This window comes from Globicephala melas, chromosome 6 (genome assembly GCF_963455315.2).
Source record: "Globicephala melas chromosome 6, mGloMel1.2, whole genome shotgun sequence".
NCBI classification, from domain to species: domain Eukaryota; kingdom Metazoa; phylum Chordata; class Mammalia; order Artiodactyla; family Delphinidae; genus Globicephala; species Globicephala melas.
Window position 1 is genome coordinate 49,604,886 of NC_083319.1, and position 25,655 is coordinate 49,630,540.

The 25,655-nt window shown below is 39.5% G+C and overlaps 1 protein-coding gene across 5 annotated transcripts in view; it reads right to left on the reverse strand.

Annotated features, from left to right (window-relative positions):
* Positions 1-14,789: 14,789 nt before the first annotated feature.
* Positions 14,790-25,655, reverse strand: part of CFAP95 (cilia and flagella associated protein 95) — a 127,918-nt gene continuing 117,052 nt past the window's right edge. For 4 of the 5 annotated variants that reach the window (XM_070045742.1, XM_060300859.2, XM_060300858.2 and 1 more), the window contains one exon: positions 14,790-19,648. In XM_070045742.1, coding sequence (XP_069901843.1) covers positions 19,457-19,648 — 192 coding nt within the window. In that variant the 3' untranslated portion in view covers positions 14,790-19,456. The remainder of the gene's footprint in view (positions 19,649-25,655) is intronic. The other variant, XM_060300857.1, reaches the window with a different exon arrangement.

Here is a 25,655-nt window from a genome sequence, read left to right on the forward strand (position 1 = left end):
GGGGCGGTAGTGCTGCAGGAGTGTACAGCAGGTCATCTCCCAGAGCACTCTGGCCCTGCCCACTGCATACCACAGCTTAGTGCTACATCTGGGGCAGACAGGTCCTGGGAGAAGACTGCCACAGAGGCAGCTTACATCTCTAGCAGCAGCACAGCCACCTCAATTCCTACAGCCCCAACACCCTGACTCCCAGTCCCAACCTAGCGAATATTCTGGCCCCACCCACTCCACACCACAGCCTTGCACTAGATCTGGGATGACTGCAACAAGGGAAGGGATGCTATCTTGGGCTGTGCCTAAACAGAGCCACAGACACCCACACAGGTGGCACATCAGTCCTCTGTGAGCACACAAGCCCCACTTGCTTTAGCAATCAGCATGCACTCAAGGGGAATGGAGACTGACTGAGATTGGCCCTCAGGGCTTCTATTCCAACAACTGGGGAGCAGACCACACTCCTGACAAGGTGGTGACAGCTACAGAGCAGAGAAGTCCCACCTCACACTCTGCACAGGCTTTAGATCCCTCAACACCAACCACACACCCTATCAAGGTGATAATGTCCAGCAAACCTTGAGGAAAGACGTGGCTGGTGTCCATATCAAAAATAGCCCTCACACCAAAGACACTGGACACACACAGTCTACAGAGGGATGCTCCCACATAAAAGCACTCCTTCAAGACCACAATAGATAACTGTTTCTCCTAAATTCATAGAGTCTGAGAAAGTTAGGTAAAATGAAAAAGCAGAGGAACTACTCCTGATTAAAAGAGCAAGAGAAATCCCCTGAAAGAACAAGTAATGAAACAGAACTCACTACTCTACCAGACACTGAGTTCAAAAAGGTAATAAAAACGCCAACTGGGTTAAGAAAGATCATCAATAGAAATGCAGATCACTGTAACAAGGAACTAGAAACTATAAAGATGAACCAATAAAAAATAGATAATTCAACTTCCAAGATAAAAAGCAATCTAGAAGCAATGAATAGCCGACTAAATGACACAGAAGAACAAATAAGTGTCATGGAATATAAAATAAGGGAAATCACCCAATCAGAACAGCAGACAGAAAGACAAATTTTTAAAAAATGAAAGCAACATACAAGGTCTATGGGGGATAATATAAAATGTGCCAACTTATGCATAATAGTGGTTCCAGAAGGAGGAGAAAGAGAGAAGGGGATCGAAAATATATTTGAAGAAATTATAGCTGAAAACTTCCTGAACCTAAAGAAAATGGATATCTAGGTACAGGAAGCACAGAGGATCCCAAACAAGATGAACCCAAACAGACCCACAGCAAAACATATCTTAATTAAAATGGCAAAAGTAAAAGAGAGGATTCTAAAAGCAGCAAGAGAAAAACAGAGAGTCATATACAAGTTTTCTAAGAATTTCAACAGACTTCTTCGATCTCATCCAATCCATTAACTTCCCCCTCAGTCTACTTTAGTGATGCCCCATTCATCTATTCAACAAATATTTATTGAGCACTAATTATGTGCCATACTCTGTCCTACATACTGGGCATACAGAATTGAAATACTCCTGTTCTCATGGAACTCACATTCTATTTATACTCAGAACTAGCCCAGCCTGAATATCTTAACCTCTGGTAATATACTCTCTCATCACAAGCTCACACCCTTTTCATTTTCTCATCCCCTCACTCTTCCAAATCCCATAATTCCATCCCACAAGGTCCTCCGGTCTCTTGGCCACTCCATACATCCACACTTGACCACGCTTTCCTTCTTAAAGTGTTTGGACCCATACATATAGTACAGCACTTCAGCAACACTCTTAACAGTTTCAACTGTTTAACCCTTTTATCTACACACCCTCATCCATGATGATCTTCTTACTCTTCACAAGTAAACTCAGTTTTAATTACTAACTATGTATCCACCACAGAAAACTCTCATAGCTCCAGATCATTCTTCTGGGCCCCATTCCCATTATATCCAACTACCTGCTAGACGTCCCCACCTGGAGGTCCCAAATTCAACATGTCCCAGACCGAACTCATCTTCTTCCACATTCCCACTTTTCCTTTGGTGCTCTCTATCCTCATCAGTGGCACCACCATGTCATCTTGGACTCCTACCTGTCGCCCTCCCTAACTAATTAATCACTAAGACCTGCCAACTGTAAATCTTAACCTTCTCTGTGTGCTGCTCTCTGTCCACAATGACATCATCTCTCTCCTCACCCTTACAGTAGCTTCTTCACTGGTCATTCTGCTTCTAGTCATGCTCCTTCCAAGCATTCCTCCACACTGCCTTTGAGTTATCTTTCTAATCATATTTCTTATCATATTACTCACTGCTTAAAGCTCCTAATCTCCTGGATAAAGTCTTTTCTTCTCCATGATATATATGGCTTTTTATGATCTGGCTCCTGTCTTCCTCTATTGCCTCAGTGTCTTAGTCAGTTTTGACTACCATAACAAAATACCATAGACTGGGTGGCTTAAACAATGAACATTTATTTCTCACAGTTCTGGAGGCTGGAAGTCGAAGATTAAGATGCAGACAAATTCAGTGTCTGATGAAGTCTCTCTTCCTGGCTTGCAGACAGCCATCTTCTAACTGTGTCCTCACAGGTGGGGAGAGAAGTGGGTGGTGGGGGGCAAGCTCTGGTCTCTTCTTATAAGGGCACTAATCCCAAAATAAGGACCCCACCCTCATGACCTCATCTAAACCTAATTACCTCCCAAACACCCCACCTGATAATACCACCACACTGGAGGCCAGAGCTTCAACTTACGAATTTCAGGGAGGACATAAACATTTAGTCAATAACACTTAGCTTCCATCACTTCCTGCCACTCTCCCAATCAAAGAATTTTCCAAAATTCATCCTGCCTCTGTGACTTTACTCTAGCTGTTACCTCTGTCTAGAATTCTCTCCTCATCTCACCTTGTTCAATGTTAACAATACTCACTCTCTTTTAGGCAAATGTGTGCTCTTTCATCATGTTTCGACTCATGTGTCCCTCCTTATTGAGTAGCCTTCTCTGACTTTCCCCTAACAGAACAAAGAACATCTCTAGAATTCCATTACATTTGCACACATATCCATTATAGCAATTATCATATTACTGTCTATTTATAGATTTATTTCCCATATAATCTATGGTTTTAGATACAAGCCAGTCCTAGGTGTTTAATAAATATTTGTGGAATGAGTGAGTAAGTGTATGGACAACATACATTTCTAACAACACAGCACTACTAGGTCTTCTGCTTTGAAATGTGTTTACTATTCAGAAACCATTTATAGTCCACATTTTTTTAAATGTTGAAAAGCAATTTGGCAAACTTCTCAAGTTCAGCTGTTTTCTTCAATAAAGTTTTAAATCGAAGTATAATATACATATCAAAAATAAGCATACAAAAGCTTACAGCCCAGTGAATTTTCACAAAGTGAATATAGTGTGGTAACTACCATACAAATCAAGAAAAGGAGCATTATGCTCCCTGATGCAGCCCTAATGCCCCTCCTAGTCATATCCCCCCAAATAATCACCATTTCAACTTCTAACATTCTAGATTAATTTTCCCTTAATTATATGTTGAACTTTTTATAAATAAAATTACAGAGTGCTTTTTTTCATCTGTGGACCCTTTTCACTTTTTTTTTTTTTTTTGCCTACCAGATTTCTTTTTTGGAGCTAGTTTTGCTGAATGTATGTAGAAGTATTTTAGCCATTTAAAAAATAAGGTATTTCATCCAAGCAAATCAGTTTATGGAAAAAACAAGTTTCACATCACAAGCCTTGGCTATCAAATATTAAATATCACATCTTTGTGACAATTTCTCAGCCAACATCTTCAGGTGCCAGCATTCATCATAAATGCTTTTTAAAAAATGTTTAAATAAAATTTTCATTTTAGAATAGTTTTAGATTTACACAAAAGTTGTGAAGATAGTACAGAGTTCCCATATATCTCTCACTCAGTTTTCCCTATTATTAGCATTAGAATGGTACATTTGTCACAATTAAAGAACTAATGTTGGTGCATTATGATTAAGTCCCTACTTCATTCAGCTCTCCTTAGTTTTTATGTAATGTTCTTCTTCTGTTGTACGATCCCATGCACGATGTCACATTACATTTAGTAATCACGTGTCCTTAGGCTCCTCTTGGCTATTACAGTTTCTCAGACTTTCCTTGTTTTTGATGACCTTGACAACTTTGATTAATACTGGTCAGATATTTCATACAGTGTCACTTAATTGGGATTTATCTGATTTTTTCCCATGATTCAACTGGAGTTAGGGGATTTTACAGGAAGACCACAGAGGTCAAGTGCCATTTTCTTCATATAGTATCAAGGGTATATACTGTCAACATTAATTATCACTGCTGATGTTGACCTTGATCACCTGGCTGAGGTAATGTTTATCAGGAGTCTCCACTACAAAGTTACTCTTATTTCCGCACTTACATATGGTACAGTTTGGAAGAAAGTCACTATGTGCCGCATACACTGAATAAATTGGACGTTATGCTCACATGCCCTACTGTTCTACTGTTTAGTTCTTCTGTTTAGAACTAAAATTCTAGAAATATTTTCTACTGTTTAGTTCTAAAAGTCTAGAAATATTTAAAAATTTCATCATTGATATTTTCCCATGAATAATCATCACCTTCACTCCACATCAGCAGCAACTGAAAGGTGAGATGATCCACTTATCCTCTACTCAGAAAAACTCCTTCCCCTACTCCAGGACTTCAACTGAGGCAAGCTCATCTTCAGAGAAATCGAAGGTTCTTTAGCATGCCATCTGTCTGGCAATCTCTTGAGATACTTTTCTCTGCCTGATTTCTCTGAAGTGAGAGGCATTAAATTTGCCTCCACACTTACTTCATCTACTTTTTTTTAAACCGTCTTATCGTGCCTCTCAATTACCCATTTCCTTGAGGTTTTTTTTGTCTTTCATAGCTACTGTTTTGCAGTTATTCAATAAAATCAGAAATGCCAACAGCTTTTTTCCCTATCTTCCTGCTTTATGAAAGAGCTTTTTGCATACTCCACTGGACTTTAAACTACTTATGAGAAAGAGGCATTCTGAAAAGAAATGCTCTTTGCTTTATGATTTCCCTATGTTCTTTTCTTTTCTTCAGCTGGCTTGAACAGAAAAGTGTTTTCAGATTCCTATATTTGCTGGAGCCTTTTAGAAATGTTTGTTTGATGTACTTCAGTTTTTAAAAAGCCATTATTTACACTATGCAATTTGTTTTTCAAGCATTGACTAAGGGCTTTCATGTGGCCAATTCTTGGGTCTCATTAAAAAAAAAAAGCCCAATCAACTCTTTAATGGCCAGTGTTATATCAATTAGCTTATCAATATACTATCTGAAATGTCTACTCAGAGTTTGTATATTTTTTTTAATAAAAATGTGAATTAAATAATCAAAAGTGTACAATATTGAAAAATATGCTACTTTTAATCCATTTTTTCTCTTCTCACTTTCCAATTACTACTTGAATTTCTCCTCTCCCAAATATTTCTAAATTTGCTTCAGATTATCCCTTTCAGTTTGTTTTCTTACCTGGCAACTCTATCCATTTGTATAGACTTAAGTTTAATTAAATGCAATTTTTTTCTGATAGTTCTTAAGGTTAGGCTAAGAACCTATAGAATCTTACATTCTCATGTTCAATAAATAAATGGACATTTATTAGGCATCTACATGAATTCAACACATTAAATTTTAAGGTAGGACTTCCCTGGTGGTGCACTGGTTAAGAATCCGCCTGCCAATACAGGGGACACAGGTTCAATCCGTCATCCGGGAAGATGCCGCATGCCGCAAAGCAACTAAGCCCATGCGCCACTACTGAGCCTGTGCTCTAGGGCCTGCGCACCACAACTACCGAAGCTAGTGCACCTAGAGCCTGTGCTCCACAACAAGAGAAGTCACCGCAATGAGAAGCCTGCGCACCGCAACAAAGAGTAGCCCCCACTCGCCACAACTAGAGAAAGCCCGTGCACAGCAACGGAGACCCAATGCAGCCTAAAAATAAATAAATAAATAAAATTTTAAAAAATTCCAACCAAAATAATTTTTTTTTAAGTTTTAAGGGGGGCTTCCCTGGTGGTGCAGTGGTTGAGAGTCCGCCTGCCGATGCAGGGGACACAGGTTCGTGCCCCGGTCCGGGAAGATCCCACATGCCACGGAGCGGCTGGGCCCGTGAGCCATGGCCGCTGAGCCTGCGCGTCCGGAGCCTGTGCTCCGCAACGGAAGAGGCCACAACAGTGAGAGGCCCTCGTACTGCAAAAAAAAAAAAGTTTTAAGGTATAAAAAGACTTGTTAAGTCCTTGGTCTGGTAGTACAATATAGAATAAAATATTTATGACCTATGAATACTTGATTCTGCCTATAATAAAATGATAATTGAAACCCTAGGCCACAAATTCTAGTGGCTTTTAATGAAAATCTCAGAGTGAAATGTGACACAAGCAGTTTTCAGAAGGTAAAGCAGAGTTAGCCATTACCCTTCATTTAGAAAGATAAGGGAGAAAGAGTAGAACATGTAAATGCCAATTACCGTAATATTTAAGGTAAATCTACACTTTGTCATCATGAAGTTGGGTTTCTGTCTAAGTCTGTTTACTAAAAGAAGTACTTGGGCTTTTTTTCCTTATTAGTGGTATTGGAAATTCTTTTTTTTTGGAAATTAGGAAAATACCTTTATTATTTCTGAAATGTTCCAATATTCAGGGTAAAAGCCATGATAATGGTTTTTTCACAACTTCACAAATTATAGAAAAATGACTTTCCACCTTCTTTACAGAATTCCCCCCCACCCCCTGCCCTAAATTAGACAGGGCTCCATGATAGCTGACACAGGGCAGGAAGGAGGGACAGAGAATACAGCAGGTAGAACCAGGGCTGTCTTAAGCAGCCCGAGGCTTTTCCGGCACATTTAAAGCCCAGGCTGAGTCCCAGAAACCTGTGAGCCCTGTGAGGGAGGCTCAGCCCACACACATCTGTGGCTCACTGAGGCTGGCCTCTGTCTCAGAGGCAGCCCTCTGTCTCAAAGGCAGGCCACCCACAGAAGGCCTGCAGCATGGCACTTGTGGCTGGCAGGCCCCAGTATTGGAATTTTTTAAAAAATCCACTTCACCTATGAATATGGTTCTTACTAGACACTCAATAAATATTAATTTTGTTCCCCATCCTTATTTAGAAAATGCTTAGAGTGATGTTTTCCCTATTTTCCATGAAATACTAATATCCCAGGATATATGAAAACATATTCCCAGCAAAAATGATTCTGTGATGAAATAAATCCAGGAACTGTTAGATCAAATAGGGGTTAACTGCCTTCTGTTCTACAGAATTTCTCAGGGTCTTTAATATTTGAATGTGCATTGTAACGCTCCAAGACAGGGATATGGTATATAGTATTCCCCAACGGCATTTGGCCAACAGAACACTTTCTTCAAGCAACACCTATTAAATCCCCAGACCAAATTTTGGGAAGTGCTAGATTAATAGAAAGAGCAATGGAGAAAGAAATTAAAATGACTGCTGGGAGGACAGTGATGCTGTTAATAGCAATAGGAAACAGGAGAGATAAGTTTGCAATGGAAGACTATTTCATTTTGAACATAATGAGGTTCCTTTCCTGTCTGGTGGAGATGAGCAGCATACATGAGACTCAAGCTCAGGAGAGAGGTCAGGTTATCAGTTATTATTGATTAGAAGTCCTCTACTACACAGTCTCAGCACTCTGATCCATTGCAATTGCTGTGAGATAGGTCACAAGTAAACTTTTACTAATATTGCTTAAAATACCAAGTTTGCAAAAGCTTTACACTTTCAAAGAAAATAGAGTATTATAGACTTTTCTCTACATAATGGTATGAAGAAAATTTCTTTTCTCAGCAACTGCTGAGGAAATGGGTACTTTGATAAATCTGACGGTTGCAGCTGGGCTTTCAGGGCCACAAATCAATAGTAGTAAGCAGAGATTCCCTGCATGAGACAAGGAAAAGGGTGTGAGTTCAATTCCTGAAATAGAAAAGGGGAGAGAAACTATACGAGGATTTGATGAATGGAGGGATGCAAGAGAAGGGGGAGGAGGAAGAGACATGAGAGCAGAGACACTTAATGGGGGTTTTCTATTAAACTGTCACATGCTATATGATTTAACATCCTCACGTCCCAGTAACTGAAGTAAGTTTTCAAGAAACCATATAATGAGTGTGGTTTGAGTCTTTTTTTTAAAGAAAGCAATCATTTGTTTAGCAGAGTACCAAGACAACACCCAGTTGCATGAAAAAAAGGGACAGCCAAGATCCAGGTGACTCACTGGATGGACTTTGTTGGCTACGTGCCCAACATCTGCTTGCTCCTTCTTTCTTCTTGACACCCTGCTTTGCTTCAGGTAACCATGCAACAGGATCCAGTGGAAGCCAACCCCATTTGCAGCTCAGGAGGAGATTCCAGTTTGTCTAAGCCAATCATGGTATCCCCCTTGCCAGGGATAGTTTTAGGAATGTGCATATGACCCAATTCTGGCCACTGAGATTACATGAAGGAGACTTTCAGGAAAGTTGTCCTAGCTTCTGAGAAATGCATCAAAGAAGAGACAATCATTCTCTTTCCTCTGAACATTTTTATGCCTGGACATGAGGCCTGGAAAAGCTTCACCCGTTATGTAGCCAGTCTGAGGAGGCAAGAGAACTCAAGAGCCTAGACACAGCAGACCAAGGGCCTGTCCTACCTTTGAACTTCCTGTTCCATGAGATCATAAATGTGCTTATTGTTTAAGCCAGTCTAAGAACTTTGTTTCTTGCAGGCAAAAGTATATGAACTACGTGTGCCAATAATAAATTCGCTCTCACTGACCCGCATTCTGAAAAGCTTTCCCAGGTGGGAGAGAAAGCAACACAGTTAAATCCAGCCCGACCTAAATATTTTATAATCTGCAGTCAATCTAATCCATATCATACCTTTGGAAACTGCTTTAGTGCATGACTGTCATGCCCACCCTCTTCCCCCACCTGAAAGCATTCTATGCACTATTACATTAGTCAGGGTTCTCCAGAGAAACAAAACCAATAGGGTGTGTGTGTGTGTGTGTGTAGATAGATAAATAGATAGATAGATAGGAGATAGATGTTAAGGAATTGTCTCTTGTGATTATGGAGGCTGCCAAATCCAAAATCTGCATGGTGGGCTGGCAGGCTGGAGACCCAGGAAGAGCTGACGTTGCTGTTGAAGTCTACTGCAATATTCCTTCTTCCTTAGGGGAGGTCAGCATTTTTGTTCTATCCATCAAATGACTGGATGAGGCTCACCACATTATAAAGGGCAATCTGCTTTACTCAAAGTCCGCCAATTTAATTGTAAATCTCATACAAAAACACCCTCACAGAACACATCCAGAATAATGTTTGATGAAATATCTGGGCACCATGGCTCAGCCAAGTTGACACATAAAATTAACCATTACAACTATTTTTTTAGTTCCAAACCAATTTCTTCAGACCTCATTGCACTTTGGGCAAATTCAAGGCATTATGTCATACAGGTGAATATTTTCTGTCATTGGCATCATGATAACTAAAAGAATAAAATCAGTTCTACATAAAGGTAATAGTTGAATCCAAGATACTGTATACAGAAAACAGGGTAAAAGTCAAACCAGGGAAATACCTGGATATTAGAGGTAGGAAAAGGAAGACATCCAGCAAAGAGGAGTTGAAGAAGAGAGGGGCAGTGCATCCACAGTTCACAAAAGGAGTCTAGGGTCAACATTGCCACTGCTGTGAGAAACAGAGGGTGCCAGGGTCCAAAAGACAATGTTGGGACTAGATCTGTAAGAGCTCATCTGTTTAGGGATCCAAGCAGGAAATAGATAACATGCTCAATCTGGGCTATTTAAGAAGCATTTAATAAAGATAGTATTAAAAAGGTATGGGGGACTTCCCTGGTGGTCCAGTGGCTAAGACTCCGTGCTCCCAATGCAGGGGACCTGGGTTCGATACCTGGTCAGGGAACTAGATCCCACATACAGCAACTAAGAGTTTGCATGCTGCAGCTAAAAATCCCGCATGCCGCAACTGAAAGATCCCACATGCTGCAACTAAGACCGACACAGCCAAATAAATAAATTTTTTTAAAAGGTATGGGCAGTGTGAGAAGGAAGTAGGGAAATGACAAGGGTTAACGAAGTACCCAGATACTATTAAGGAGGAACAAAGAATGTGAACATTGGAGAAGTATTTACCTTCCCTAGGTCAGAAGGCACTTGGGAAAGGAAAGGTTCCTGGAACACAATGACTGCCTGACAGGAGCTGTGACCATCTGTCAAGGGATAAAATCAGCCTGTATCAACCCAGCCAAGAGGGAACAGGGCAGGGAAATACTATGACCTCACTCTCATTTCCTCCGTTACCTGTTAGTACTCCCATTGACTAAACCAATGGGAAGCCAGATAAAATACAAGACACACAGTTAAATTTGAATTTCTGGTAAATCTAAGTGTTTATATTCATATGGCATGGGACATACGCTAAAAAATTATCGATTTACTGGAAATTCTAATTTAACCAGGTGACCTGTGTTTTCATTTACTAAACCGGTCAACCCTAAGCCAGAGGGCAATGGAGTCTACTGAAGCATCTCTAAAGTACAGCCTCTCAGGGTCCAGAATAGGAAGAAGTGTGGGGAGTGGATCCGAAGGGCAATAGTTGATATGCAGCACAGATGAACGCAGAAGCCAGACAGGAAGGAGTGGGTGGGCAGAAGGTGCAGACAACTAAGTATTGTCCATTTTTTGAGAATGACACAGTGGTTTGAAAGAGTAGCAGGATTAAGGGGTGGGGTGCATAACTGATGTAACAAGGTGCAGAAGGGACAGCCTCTCAAAAGCCCAATTGGAGAGGCCAGGGCCCTTTTCCTTCCAATTTGTGGGACTGCTTTAATGCTTCTCCTCCAAAGGAAGTCACCTATGTTTCTCTAGTTGGTGCACTGGGTGCTCTCTAGAAAACATTCTTGAAGGATAAAGATCTAGAAAATGAAATTTGTGGATAGGCAATACTTTTAAGATTTCATATTTAACTTTTAACCAGATTGCTCATTAGTATTAACAAACTCAGGAGAATAGAATAACCTACTTTTTCTCAAGACTCCTCAGAGTTGAATTATTATAATTTTTTTCTTCAAGTACATCTCTTCATTACATTGCTGTATACCAAGACTGCAGACTGCCTGCCTTCTCTTGTTACAAATTTTACTATTTGGTCAACCTCTATATTTTTAAGACCCAGGTACTGTTAATATAAATTGAGCTTTCATAAAGAGAATATAAATTTTAAAATAATATTTTTATCTGGAAGATGGGAATTGGTACCCACCATCAATGTTGTTTGTCTTTTTCTTTTAATTGCAGCTCTGTAGAGTACCTACTTCCATGGTTAATTCTTGGTCATCTATGGTGCTGTAAATAGGTATACCATGGAGAAGTCAAATTTGAATGTCATTCATTTTGATATTTTGGTTACTTATTTCAGCCTTTTGGTTTGTTTACTTGTTTTACTTCACTGGGACAGCTACCATCCACTCCTAGTATATGATAGGAAGGTGACATAAGAGTTAGGTAGTTTGTGTACAGACAACAAAAAAAATGACAAAATTCTGTCACTTACTCATTAAATATTCCTCAAGCCCATAACACAAACAGAAGGCATGAGTAGAGATAAAATAAGCCATCACGAGTGACCTTCAGAGTACTTATGAAACAATTTCATTTTCTACAATAAGAATTTTGAGTGAGGAGGGCTGAGACAAACACAAAAAGGCAAACTATAGCACATTAAATATTTATCCTCAAACATCCAATTCATGACTGTCATTCTCCAAGTTTACAGCTGCCATGGTCTGTTACACTTTAGATAACCAAGTCTGTACAATGACTGTGGACCTGAGAAAGGTAGTGTGCATACTGATTTACTTTCGGTGCAGCATTTCTTCAAAACAGCTTTCCTCTCAGCTCCTCTTCCACGCCAGCTTTTCAGCTCTGTCTCACCAGCTGCCTTCATCACACCTATTGTGCTACATCAATCAACTTTCAGCATCTTTGGGACATGAGCATTATTTGTTCAAATTGGCGCTCTGGTTTGTGAGCAAATTTTTTTTTTTTACTTTAAGGAGGATTTCAGTCACATTAATGGATGCTCAGGCAAACTGTCTTGCCATACAGGACATAAAATGTTCTTAGGCCAATTTTGCCACTCCTCCCATTTCCCAAGATTACCACTGAAGCTCTTGGTAATATAAACCTGTTAATTATCTGAGTCTTTTTAGCTAAAACCATTCTGATCATATGGATTGCAATTATGATCAATTACCCATGCATTCACTATACCAGCATATGATTATGACAGATGTCTTTATGCCAATTCCCTCAGCATTTCTGAGTGCCCACTGTGTTTTAGACACAAGTGAACCCCAATGAGTAGACATGATGCCTGCTCTCCAAAAACTGTTAAATGGTAGTAAGAAAAGCAGGTGAGTGCCATAATAGAGAGACACACAAAAAGCACAAATGACTGGGGAGCAACCAATCCCAGACTTAAGGAGAATTAGGGAATATTTTAGAGGGGGGAATGTTTCTCAAACAGTCAGAAATGGTCACAAATCTATGTTTTGAGCCTCTAAGTCCATAGCATCCTTTATCTTCTAGTTCTTAAAAACAATGGCTGATAAATTACATGGAAAAACAAGGATTTCACATACACATAACATCAGGCAGAAGGTGGTCGGGCTAAAGAAGTAAAGAGCTAGCTTTCTATTAGGAGGATCAGGTGGGCCATGGATTGTGCGGCCATTTGACAAACTGGCCACAACACAGGACACTGGAAAGTCACAGGCTAAATGAACAGTATCTCCTTAATCTCCAAGAGTTGAATCATACTTGCCTCAACAGTGAGGATATGGAGTTCTGAGCTCATTTTCAGGCGATCTTGGTCTGCATTCCAACAAGTCCGTTCACCAACCAGAGGCTTAAGTGCCAAAGTGAAGTACTAATGATAATCACACAAACACACACACACACAAACACACACACACACACACGTACATACGCGCACACGCACATATACGCATCCAACATCCATTGAAGTTGTTGTGATGATGAAATGTTGTAGTATACTAAAAGTGCTGGCACATGTTGGTTCTCAGCTCTGGTAACTGACTCTAAATCTGTACGTTCTGTACTCTAGCCCCTAACCACTTTTAAGAAACTCAGTTTAGTCTCCTCACCTATGTAACTGTTGCCTCCTCCAACTTCTAAGCCTGGATGACTTGGCTTCAGGGTATCAGCAAACCTCCCGAAATGGTATGTAGCATTGGATGGGTGGTACTGTCCTACAGTGTGCCAAATTTAAGGGCTGGCTGCCTCCCTGAACTAGAAACTGCTTTAATTCTTTAACTGCAATGAGACAGTTCTAGGATACCAAGAGATAGAGAGAAGTCAACATATTATTTTTTTCTTATTCCTTCATTCTCTATTTGCACTATTTCCAGATCTCTGACAAAGGAGGAACTCTTCACAATTTTCAGCTATCCAGGACACCTGAGTGGAGGGGTTCACTTTGTCTTAGGAATGGATCCAGAGGGGTTATCCTAGCGCATAACTAGGCTCCATGAAGACCAACAACTACATGAGCAAAGGGCCTCAAGTGACAAAAAAGCACCAAATTATGTTATCAGTTTAACACAAATGGGGAAAACTCCCTCTCTATTCTCTAGTAGAAGTACTGGACAGGAGGAGGCATAATTTCTGTACAAAGGACTTTTCGTAAGAAGCATGCAACAGTAAAGACTGTGGTAGATTGTAAAAATGGACACAAATTACCCCTTCCTTCTACCCACACTCTTTGGTAGAGCCCAACCACACAGACTCCAGGCTGGCCTCTTGACTTGCTCCAGACAGGCTTTAGTAAACATGACACAGGCAGATGTCTGACAAGTCCTTGTGCACAGAAGCATCCCCATTTGCTGCTCTTGGGATCCCTGCCACTACTACCAAATGAACAAACCCAGTCTGTTATGCCACATGATGAACAACTCATGGCCAGGGCGTCCCTGACATCTCAGTTGTCTTTGAACCAAGTGCCAACCAGGAGAGGCCATCCTAGAACTGTCCAGCCCCAGAACACAGGAACCACCCAGTGGACCACAGAACAATAAGAAATAACATTTGTTAAGTCAGTATGTTTTCAGGTGGTTAGCAAAAGCTAATTGATAAAATTACGCATTCTCTTTCATGGTTGCCAAATATAAACACGTTATGTGTGTGTGTGTGTGTGTGTGTGTGTACATATATACATATACGCATGTATACTTTGTCTTCTGGAAGTGGACACACAAACCTAATATGAACTTGTTAAATATTCACAATTTAGTTATTCTACTTCCAAAGGAGAGGAAAACTTCATTACTTGGTGATGTTAGAATGTTTCCCAATGTTCTTAACAGGAATATTTGTAACTTTTCCAGGGCAAAAGGTCTGGATTTCATTAGATCATCAAAGGAGTTTATAAGCACAGCAGGTTGAGATTCACGCTTAAAGGGGAAATTCTAGTACTAAGGAAGAGTGTTAGAGAATGAGACGAGTTTGATTCCTGCAGAGCAAGCCCTAGTTATTACCCTGACAAATGAAAAGTAGAACTATGTGATGAAAAACTAAAGAACACATTCCCCCAGAATTTTATAAATAATTTCAATATTACTTTATTGACTTACTGTACCATCATTATCACTACCATTATCAAAAATATTGATTAAAACACATACATGCATTATAAATTTTCACTTGACAGTGCCTGCCTACAAGATCTTCCAAGTTCTATTCATTTTCAAATATTCTGTGGCATTGGAACAGAAATTCCAGTATTTGATTCTAAATGAAAGCTTCTAAGCTACTTCTCAAGCCCAAACGAAAATTTTTTTTTCAGATTATGTGTTCCAGTTTTTTTGAAAATTATGTTACAAAAGGTTATGATCATAAAAGCTAAATAACCCAATTTAAAAATGGAAAATGGATCTGAATAAAGATTTCTCCAAGGAAAATACACAAATGGCCAATAAGCACATAGAAAGATGCTCAACATCACTAGCCATCAGGAAAATACAAATCGAAACCACAACTAGACACCACTTCACACCCACTAGGATGGCTATAAACAAAACAATGGAAAATAACAAATGTTGGCAAGTATATTAAGAAATTGGAACTCTCATGCATTGCTGGTGGGAATGTAAAATACCGTAGAAAATAGTTTGGCAGTTCATCAAAAGGTTAAACATAGAGTTACCATATGACCCAGCAGTTGCATTTCTACATATATGCCCAAGAGAAATGAAAACATATGTCCACACAAAAACTCATACATAAATATTCATAGCAGCATTATTTAAAATAGCCAAAAGGCAGAAGTAACCCAACGTCCATCAACTGATGAATGGATAAATTGTGGTATAGCTGTAAAATGGAATATTATTCAGCCAAAAAAGAATGAAGCACTGATACTTCATTCAACACGAAACCTTGAAAACATTATGTTAAGTGAAAGAAACTAGTCACAAAAGACCACGCATCGTATGATTCCACCTATATAAAATATCCAGAAAAGGCAAATCTATAGAGACAGAAAGTAGATTAGTGGTTGCTTAGAACTGAGAGATCGGGAGGGAATGGGGAATGACAGTTAATGGATATGGGGTTCACTTTGGGGGTGGTGAGAATGTTCTAAATTGATTACAGTGATGGTAGCACACCTCTGTGAATCTACCAAAAATCATTGAATTACATACTTTAAAAGGGTGAACGTTATGGTTTGTGAATCATATCTCAATAAAGCTGTTAAATTTTTTTATAAAGCTTATGATCTTAATATTTGGGACACTGATTTACTGTGAGATTTTGTTAGGGTTTTCCACTTTGATTTACAATATTTGCCTCATGCTTACCCTACCATAGCTATTTGGAGTGGGCTTTCAGCTACTGGCAAACTGCACTGTTCCTGACTCTAAAGTTAGCTTTTGGTCAACATAGATTTGAGAAAGAATCTGCTGCTCTATTTTTTTTTTTTTTTTTTCGGTACGTGGGCCTCTCACTGTTGTGGCCTCTCCTGTTGCGGAGCACAGGCTCCGGATGCGCAGGCTCAGCGGACATGGCTCACAGGCCCAGCCGCTCCACAGCATGTGGGATCTTCCCGGACCAGGGCACGAACCCACGTCCCCTGCATCAGCAGGCGGACTCTCAACCACTGCACCACCAGGGAAGCCCTGCTGCTCTATTCTTGATGGTGGCTGTGCCAGGCACTTCTGTCTCTACCAGCCTGCCACCTCTACTCTGTGTCCCATAGGAAGGACTTCACTATTTCTGCCTAGAGTCTTGGTGAATCTGGAGTTTCTCTGTACCTCTAGAAAAAGGAGCACTGGAATCCAGGGGGTGATTTTCCTCTGTAAATAGACCAGTGAGCTGGCTGGGCCCTGCTTCTTGTCTTCATCTGCCAGCTCCATATTCTAGGGGTTGGGTCTGGTACCTTCACTTCCTGCCTCAGCACAAATGGACTCCTAGTGTAAACCAGTGGATCTGAGATTACTCTATATTTCTAAGGTAAAGCGCTTGGCCCACTCTCCATTTCTATTTTCTACATCATATACTCCGGGATCTTGATGCCTACTTGAACTTAACCAAACTTGCTGTCTCTACTATTAGGATGTGGCTTCTGCCTTTATCGTCCTAATCTCAGTCACCAAGAAGCTGCCAATTTTGCCATTTTTCTACCAACCCCTTCCCTCTACAACTTGTTATTTCATATTTGTCTGACCTCTCCTTAGGTAAAGGGTCACAATGCTTCCATAAATAAGTATACCAGGTGAGAATAACAGCAAAATGATGAACTCACCCCCATCCAAAGAGGGTCTCCTATCATATCCCTGCTGATTGTTGCTGTATCAAAATCAGACCAGTGCTGCCAGATCTGCAAATTTGCCAAGGACATAAAAATTCGAATTTTAAAGTAAAATGTCCTAGTCTATAAAATGGGGCTCAATTTTTTAAGATTAATGAAAAAAAAACACTCTGAAGACTAAATAAAACTTATCTGTAGGCCAAATTTAATCAAGGACCACCACTGCCATACATCTACTTGGGATTTGCCCAACCAATTACCCATTCTCCCAGCAGCAGTCTGCATTCTGCCATAGTGAGCTCACACCAACAGTTCTGACATAATAACACATAAAGGCCAAAAGAAAAATACTGACCAAATATGAATGCTAACTGTATAAACACACAAGATACAGTGTTATTTTGGTGTCTCAGGTGGAATCCTATGAAGTATACATGTGGAACCATCAGAAGTCAGTGTGGTCATTTCCTAAGGAAGACACTCTCCGATGATCATATCTGAGTTCCACTTTTTATTGTTTGAAATGGTCTTTGATACTGGTGAGGTGAACCATTAAAGAAGTTATCTAAAGAAATCCAAATCAACACAAAATAATTATACCTGAAAGATCTAGGTAATCTCTATTTTTTTCAAGGCATCATTTTATTCTACTAGTTTAAATAAAATCCCTCTAATTTCATTCTCCTTCTAACCAAACAAAAACTGATTTCTAAATTGATCCCTCATGGCAGACCCAGGTCATTTATGTAAAATGCAATGTTAATCATTGTGACGATATAGAATTCCTGCTAAAGTAGGTGAATTTTTTTCTAAGTAAAAGGCATTGTTCAAAGGTAGTGATATGGCCATTAGGACTTTTTCTCCTTCCAAAAGGAAAAAAAAAATCAAATGATGAGTAGCTTGACATACAGATTTGCATACTTCAAACATCTGTCCACCCTAGATATGTTAATGAATGTTCGGAGTGATTAAACTTGAATTTGTAGTCTGTGGAAAGAAAGGTAATCCTAGGCAGGTATCCCCTAGAATAGGTAATATATAAAGAATTAACAAACTAATGCACCATTGTGAAGCAATTATACTCCAATAAAGATGGCATGTCCATATATACACTACCAAATGTAAAACAGATAGCTAGTGGGAAGCAGCCACATAGCACAGGGAGATCAGCTCGGTGCTTTGTGACTGCCTAGAGGGGTGGGATAGGGAAGGTAGGAGGGAGACGCAAGAGGGAAGAGATATGGGGACATATGTATATGTATAACTGATTCACTTTGTTATAAAGCAGAAACTAACACACCATTGTAAAGCAATTATACTCCAATAAAGATGTTAAAAAAATAATAAAATAATTAATTTTTAAAAAAAGAATTAACATTACGTATTTATATATGTTATACATATTTATACACATATATTTGTGTATATGTACAGACACACTTTAAAGCAGCTATAAATTATAGTAAAACTCTGCTGGTGAATGCTTCCTTGGCATATCCATATTTTATTTATTATCATTTCTCTCCTCACAAGGCTTATAGTTTTCCCCATATTTTGCTAATCAAATTAGCATTTATCATGAAATACTATTTCATGAATTTCTTTCTTAAAGAAAAACAACGAGAGTAAATTTAACCTAGGCCAAAATAAATAAACCCATCCTCAGAAAAAACAAAAGTTCAAATGTACCTCAAAGATCAACTAGAATTTATTTATGTAACCCTGGGCAAGCTACTTGAACCTCTGTGAGTCTCTGCTCATCTGGAAAACAGGAGTGCGAGTCAAAACAACTGCTAAGATTTATTCTAAATCTAACACTAGATGATTGGATTTTCCATTAAACCCCTAAAGTTTCACTAAGATTCTGTCTGCATCTCTGCTACTTCATACAATAAAAAGTGTTATATTGTATAAGGAAAAACACCATGCTGAATGATAATCCACAGAGCAGCTAGCCACCACAGATATGTTAAAGTGTAGAAACAGACACACTCCTCCCCAATAAACACACACACACACACACTCAACATTATTATAGGGCCCATGTTGCTCAAACTTAAGCCAGTTGAGTTTCATGTAGAATTTGAGTACCACCTAAATTTTTATTCACTCAAAAGTGGAATTTAAGTTATCTCTTTTTTTTAAATCAGACACACCCTAAGCAATCATGAGCTTGATTGTGTTAGCTTTATGCATTTTTTCCTAATAAAATTTAAAATAAATTCAGTCAATAAAATAAAACAAAATAAAGTAACATAAAATAAAATTCCTCCAAGTACCATCTAGAATTGGGTTATATACCTTCAGTGAAAAACATACTAAACTTTGGAAAATACCAGAGTAGCTTATAAAAAGAAAGATATACACACTGGTCTAGAATATAAGATTTTGTGTTAAAGGAATCTATTATCGTAATATTTCCACTGCATTTATTAGGATAGAAAATCATCAACTGCTACATCCATTACCTTTCATTAGTTATAGAATCTGATTCCATATATTATTTTAAAAAGGGAACAACAAGGCCACTGGTAAATGGGTAGAGTTTTCGTTTTACATATGAATTGGCATAAGTCCCACTCTCATCATGCCAGGTGTTGATGCCAAATCTTTTGGAACCATTTAGATCTGTGAACTGAGAACGGCATTTTCTGTAGACAACTGAATAATCATCATCTTGACAAGGATAACCCTATGGGGGGAGGGAGAAAGATAATATTAAATGACTAAAATATATAAAAAGGAGTGATTTCCAAAAGTTGATCTTTAATGTGTTAGTTGTATTATGATCACAGGTTAATTTTCAAAAAATTGATTAATTTAATCTCTCAAATTACTAACACCTCTTGTATTTGGCTATTGCATTTATAAGTACTTCTAATTCTGAAAGAAGAATCTAGTTCATGGCTGTTTTATTTATAAAATTAAAATTATAAATTATCATATATGTGAATTTTTCTAAACCATAAATATACAACATAAAGAACCATTTAAATTGTATGACCATCTGCAAAAAGACAAAAACAATTACAATTTAACTACCATTCAATATCTTTTTTACTAATATGTTATAATCATTCCAAAGAATAATATCTTGGGTTATATTTTTAATAATTGCTATCAAGTCATACTTGCCAGTAACTGCCAAGCTGGAAGATTCATTCCTATGAGAAATTTATATCAGTATAACCCAGTATAATATTTAAGGTATTTATCCTTAGAGCACTTCATAAAAGCTTCTATAGTAATAAAACAAGACACTATCATTGACCATTTCCCAAAGGAAATATTGATTCTCTCAGATTATATCAAGGGTAATGGTAGACAAGAAACATAAAGCCCTTGCACTGATTATCTAATTTCTGCTTCAAACTGGTACTAATTTTAAAGCACTAGGACAATATTGAAATTAAATCACCAAAACGATAAAACAATGAAAGAACACCAAAATAGTTCTAACCTTAGATTGGCTTTATTGAAAATAAATGAAAATTCTAACCATATAATAATCATTATAGTGTCTATTTACTGAGTGCCTATTATGAGTTGAACACGGTAGTTGAGTATTTATAACTTTTAATCCACAACAGGCTCTGAAGTAAGAATTATTACTCCCACTTCACATATAAGACCATTTGCTTAAAATCTCAGGAGAGAATCTAAAGAACGCTACTGATTCAGCCAGGGCTTCAAGCTATCTACCTGTAAGACACATCATCCCACCAGCACCCTCATGAAATTCTTAATATTTAAGAGATAAAATATATAAACAATAAAATCCAAAAGCTACATAATATCCATGTCACTTTCTATATAGTTTTGGGCTTTTGCTTTGTGTTGTTGGGGGTCTATTTCTTTGGGGTTTGTTTGTTTGTTTTTGGTCAGCTAGAGGCCCTTTAAATGAGATTAGAGCATCGCTTGCCAAACTGCCCTCTAAGTAGGTGGCAGGATCTGCTGATTTCTACCCCAGTTGCAGTGGAACTGAGGACAGCTTCACATGCGAGGTCAGCGCCTTCCTTTAGCATCTCCCAGACAGAGTGGACAATATATTTTGATGTGATGAGTGACAAGAATAAATGTGATGTTTTAGGAAAAGTATTCCAGCCGCAGAAGGTACTGAAGACTGAAGGTGAAAAGGACCGGATTCCAGAACTATGATTAGAACTGGATCTCAACAACTCACATGTCATTAACTGATGGATGTATAAACAATTCACGATGTGGTCTATTCACAAGATGAAATATTATTTGGCAATATGGAAAAAAATACTGATAGTTGTATAGCATAGATGAACCTTGAAAACATTATGCGAGGTGAAAGAAACTAAGCCAAAAGACAGATTGTATGATTCCTTATATGAAATGTCCAAAATGGGCAAGTCCACAGAGACAGAAAGTAGTTTTGCCAGGGGATAGTGGGAGGGAAGGAATGAGGAGTGACTATTAATGGGTGTGACTGGATCACGAGGCACCAAGATATGTGGCTAAACATTATTTGTGGGTTGTGTCTGTGAAAGTGTTTCCAGATGAAATTAGCATTTAAATTGATGGACTCAGTAGTTTGCCTTCCCCAATGTGGGTGGGCATCATCCAATCTGTTGAGGGCCTGAATAGAAGAGAAAGGCAGACAAAGTAAGAATTGGCCCCTTCCTGCCTGATTGCTCAAGCTGAGACATTAATCTTATCCTGCTCCTTGGTACTCCTGGTTCTCAAGCCTTCAAACGCGAAGTGAATTACATCACTGGCTTTCCGGGGTTTTCAGCTTTGGTTTTGTTTCTGTAGAGAAACCTAACTACTACAGTGGGTATGGGGTTTCTTTTGGGGGTGATGAAAATATACTGAAATTGACTGTGGTGATGATGGTATGACACTGGAGATACACCAAAAATCACTGAATTGTATGTTTTAAAAGGGTGAATTTTATGGCAGGTGAATTAAATCTCAGTAAAGCCATTATTTTTAAAAAGTGGTAAGTAGGGGTGTGCAATTCTGAAGTTAGGAAAACTAATTAAGAGAATGTTTGTTGCCTGTTAACACATAAAACTGAGTGCCTCCCATTATCAGAGATGTATTGGTAAACCAGCTCCACCCACCAAAAAAAAAAAGCCCACACAACTGATTTGTAATATTTGACAATTCCTGTGGTATAAATACTCCTGCCATGGTTGACTTCAAGCTACCAAGTGAAGTCAGTAGTGAACATTGAGTTGGGAAGACGTGAGCATGCTCATCTCATGCAAACTTTAAGAGGTGACACCAGCTCACCCTGAATCCACTTCTCCCATTTCACATTGTGTAGTAACCATGCAGTTTGAGTAGATTAACCCCCCTCCCAGTCTAGGGGTAGAATCTAATTGGCCTAAGAAAATAAGGACAATCTCACTCCACTCTCAAAGACAGTGATTGGTTCAATGTTAGGCATGTGACTTGAGTTTGTCCAAACAGCTTAAAGCCTGAGATTTTGTTCAAGAGTTTGGGGGAGGGCTTCCCTGGTGGCGCAGTGGTTGAGAGTCCGCCTGCCGATGCAGGGGATACGGGTTCGTGCCCCAGTGCGGGAGGGTCCCACATGCCGCGGAGCGGCTGGGCCCGTGAGCCACGGCCGCTGGGCCTGCGCGTCCGGAGCCTGTGCTCCGCAACGGGAGAGGCCACAATCATGAGAGGCTCGCGTACCGCAAAAAAAAAAAAAAAAAAAAAAAAAAGAGTTTGGGGGAAAAACATTCTTTTTCCACTATTGCACATAAGTAAGGAAGCATCTAGCCCAGGTTGCTGTTGGCAGCCTGCCTACTATCAGTATAGCATGAAACCAACACCATAAAAGGCAGGCTTGAGAATCAGTAAAAAGTACCAATGACATTGCCATATCAATCCTTTCCTGAAGCCAGACTTTTCAAATAAATATGAGCCAATAAATTACTTTTACTGTCTGATCTGGTTTGAGTTGGTTTTTGTACAACCTACTAAAAGCATCCTAATACATACTGAATAATCTGCAATATTGAAACACCGAGGTTCTGAGAGTTAGAGCAAGGAAATGGAGCAAAAACAAGGGAGCAGCTGGGCATATATAAAAAAGTAGGAGTCAAGGCAAGCAGTAAATTTGTGCCTAAGCATATACTCAGGAATTAGAAGGATGTAAACATGGAATAGGTGAATAAAGAAGGTTTTCCAAAATAAGAACAAACTATTAGGAACCAGGAGGGTATAATTGTTATAAGGAAGCAGAACAGAGTATGTTTTCCAAAGTTTAATACAAAAGGCACAAAACAGAATAGAAAAAAGCAGCTTCACCAAGAAGGTCCTACCTCAGAGGACCTTTATATTGACTGCAATTCATACCCAAGGCTAAATTGAGATGGTGGGAGTTTTGGACAAGTGAGTAATTTGGTGTACCTCTCAAACCAAGTATACAGGGAGGGCGTAATCATTCAAAATTATTAGTAGTTTTCCCTTTTCGGGGTGTGTAACCACCCATTTTCCCAAGGGGAGATCAAAATTTATTTTAGAAAAAAAATGGCAATCAAAATGCAAAGTAATATCACCTTCTAATGCAAAATAGGGTTCTTCCGAAAGACAACAGCCTTGCAATCCAGTTCAGTCTTGAGGATTTCAGAATATCAATGACCATACCTGGAAGACTCAGATCATAGATTTCTCCAAGCATGTAGAGAAAACATCCTTTGCCATGAAGGCTTAAACAAGAGTTGGAATGGAGAGTAGGAAGATAGGGAAGAAGTCTGGGGCATTGTAGGAAGACGAAAATAAGGGAAAAGTAAAGCAGGACAGCAGAAATAGTCGAAGCATTTCCCAATTTTCCCATCTGTTGACTTAAATCAGACAGTCTCATTGACATAGACAGAGTCTCATTGATGTGGACAGAGGGAAGTGCACTGGATAAATGAAAATAATGGCACAAAGGTATAAGGGGTCTCCTGGCCCCCCATCTCTCATGAGAACTCAGAACAGACCACCACTCAGGCTGTTCTTTCATTTGCCTGGGGCACAGCCAAACCCAAACTGGCAGAACAGCATGGTCAGGCAGAGGGAGGCTCTGAGAATCATCAATTCTGAACGACGTTTGTATCCTGTGGCATAAACAAGACCCTGAAGTAGTTGTAAGTCTGCAGAGGGAGTTCAACTGTTAGCTGCAGAGCTGAGCATTGGAGCTAGGTACTGAATGGGAGTCACAGAAGGCTTCTGTGGGGTCCACAGTATCTATGGAAGTGGAAATGAGGCTGAGTCATCTCAAACATGCCATCTCAAACATGCCATGAGGGCTCCAACCAAGCCCAGAGAAAAAGAGTGAGAAATAGAAAAAGACTGACAGTTAACAACAGCCACAGACTATAGCCACTTATGCTGGCAAGGGAAAGAGCAACAAGCTGGACTTGAGATATCATCCCAGAGAACACCACACAGAAAATGCTGCTCTTCCCCTCTGGCATCAGGATGCTAAGTTGCATCCCTGTTTCCATATACCCGGATGCCATCTCAGAGAAAGATACAGTTGCTATTGCTGCATAACTGGCCAACCCATACATAGCAGTGTAAAACAGTAGTCATTTCCAGATTCTTTGGGTCAGGAATTTGGAAAGGTACAGCAAAGCCATCTTATTGCTTCACAATGTCTGAGGCCTCAGTTGGGAAGACCTGAAAGCTGAGAGTGACTTAAGTGCTGGGGTTGGAAACGTCTCTCATTCCAATTGGTAGTTGATGCTGGCTATCTGCTGGGACTTTAGCTAGGACATTTGATGGAACAACTGTACAACAACTCCTTGTGCCTGCATGGGGTTCCTCACAGCATGGTGACTGGGTTCTGAGGATAAGGATGGCAAAAAGAGAACCAGGAGGAAGTTGCGTTACTTTTAATCAACTACTCTGGAAATCGCATAGCATCACTTCCATCATAGTCACAGTTCACCCAAATTCTAGGGGAGGTAACATGGACTCTGCCTCTCAATGTGAAGAGTGTCAAAATCACATTGTAAGAGCATGTGCGATGCCAGCACATGTTGCAACCATTTTGGGAAAATAACAATCTGCCACAGGGAGAAAAGCAGGGTGTGTTGGGATTCCTAAGACCACCCCTAGATACAGTGACTTGCCAGGAGGGCTCATAAAACTCAATATATAATTGTACTTGTGGCTATGATTGATTACAGCAAGTTGATTCAAAGCAAAGTCAGCAAAGGGAAAAGGCACATGGGCTAAAGTCCAGAAAAAACCAGGTGCGAAATTCTGAGACCAAGAGCCCCCCCTCAGTGAGTCACACAAGATGCACTTAATTCCCCCTGCCATGTGTTGTGAAATGCTATCTACTCGGGAAGCTCATCAGAGACTCCAAGCCCAAGATTTTTCTTGGGGGCCGGTCACACAGGCACCCTCTGCCTAGCACATACCAAAATTCCAGACTTGCAGAAGGAAAACAGGTGTTCAACATAAACCACATTGTTTGTGCAAACAGTTTAGACACAGTGAGCTACTCTTATTCAGGAATTCTTATCTCTAGATGCCAACCAAAGGCTAACCTTGTAAGCAGGACTTTTAACAGATAACAGTCTCAGATCTGCTTTTCTACACATAGGGGAAGGGAGAGGATCTCTGAGAAAGTGAGAGTTTTTTCAAGGAAGGTTAAATATCTCCTATAGGAACTATTTGAATTATGGAATCAGACTAAGCTTTAAGAGCATTGAAGAGTTAGT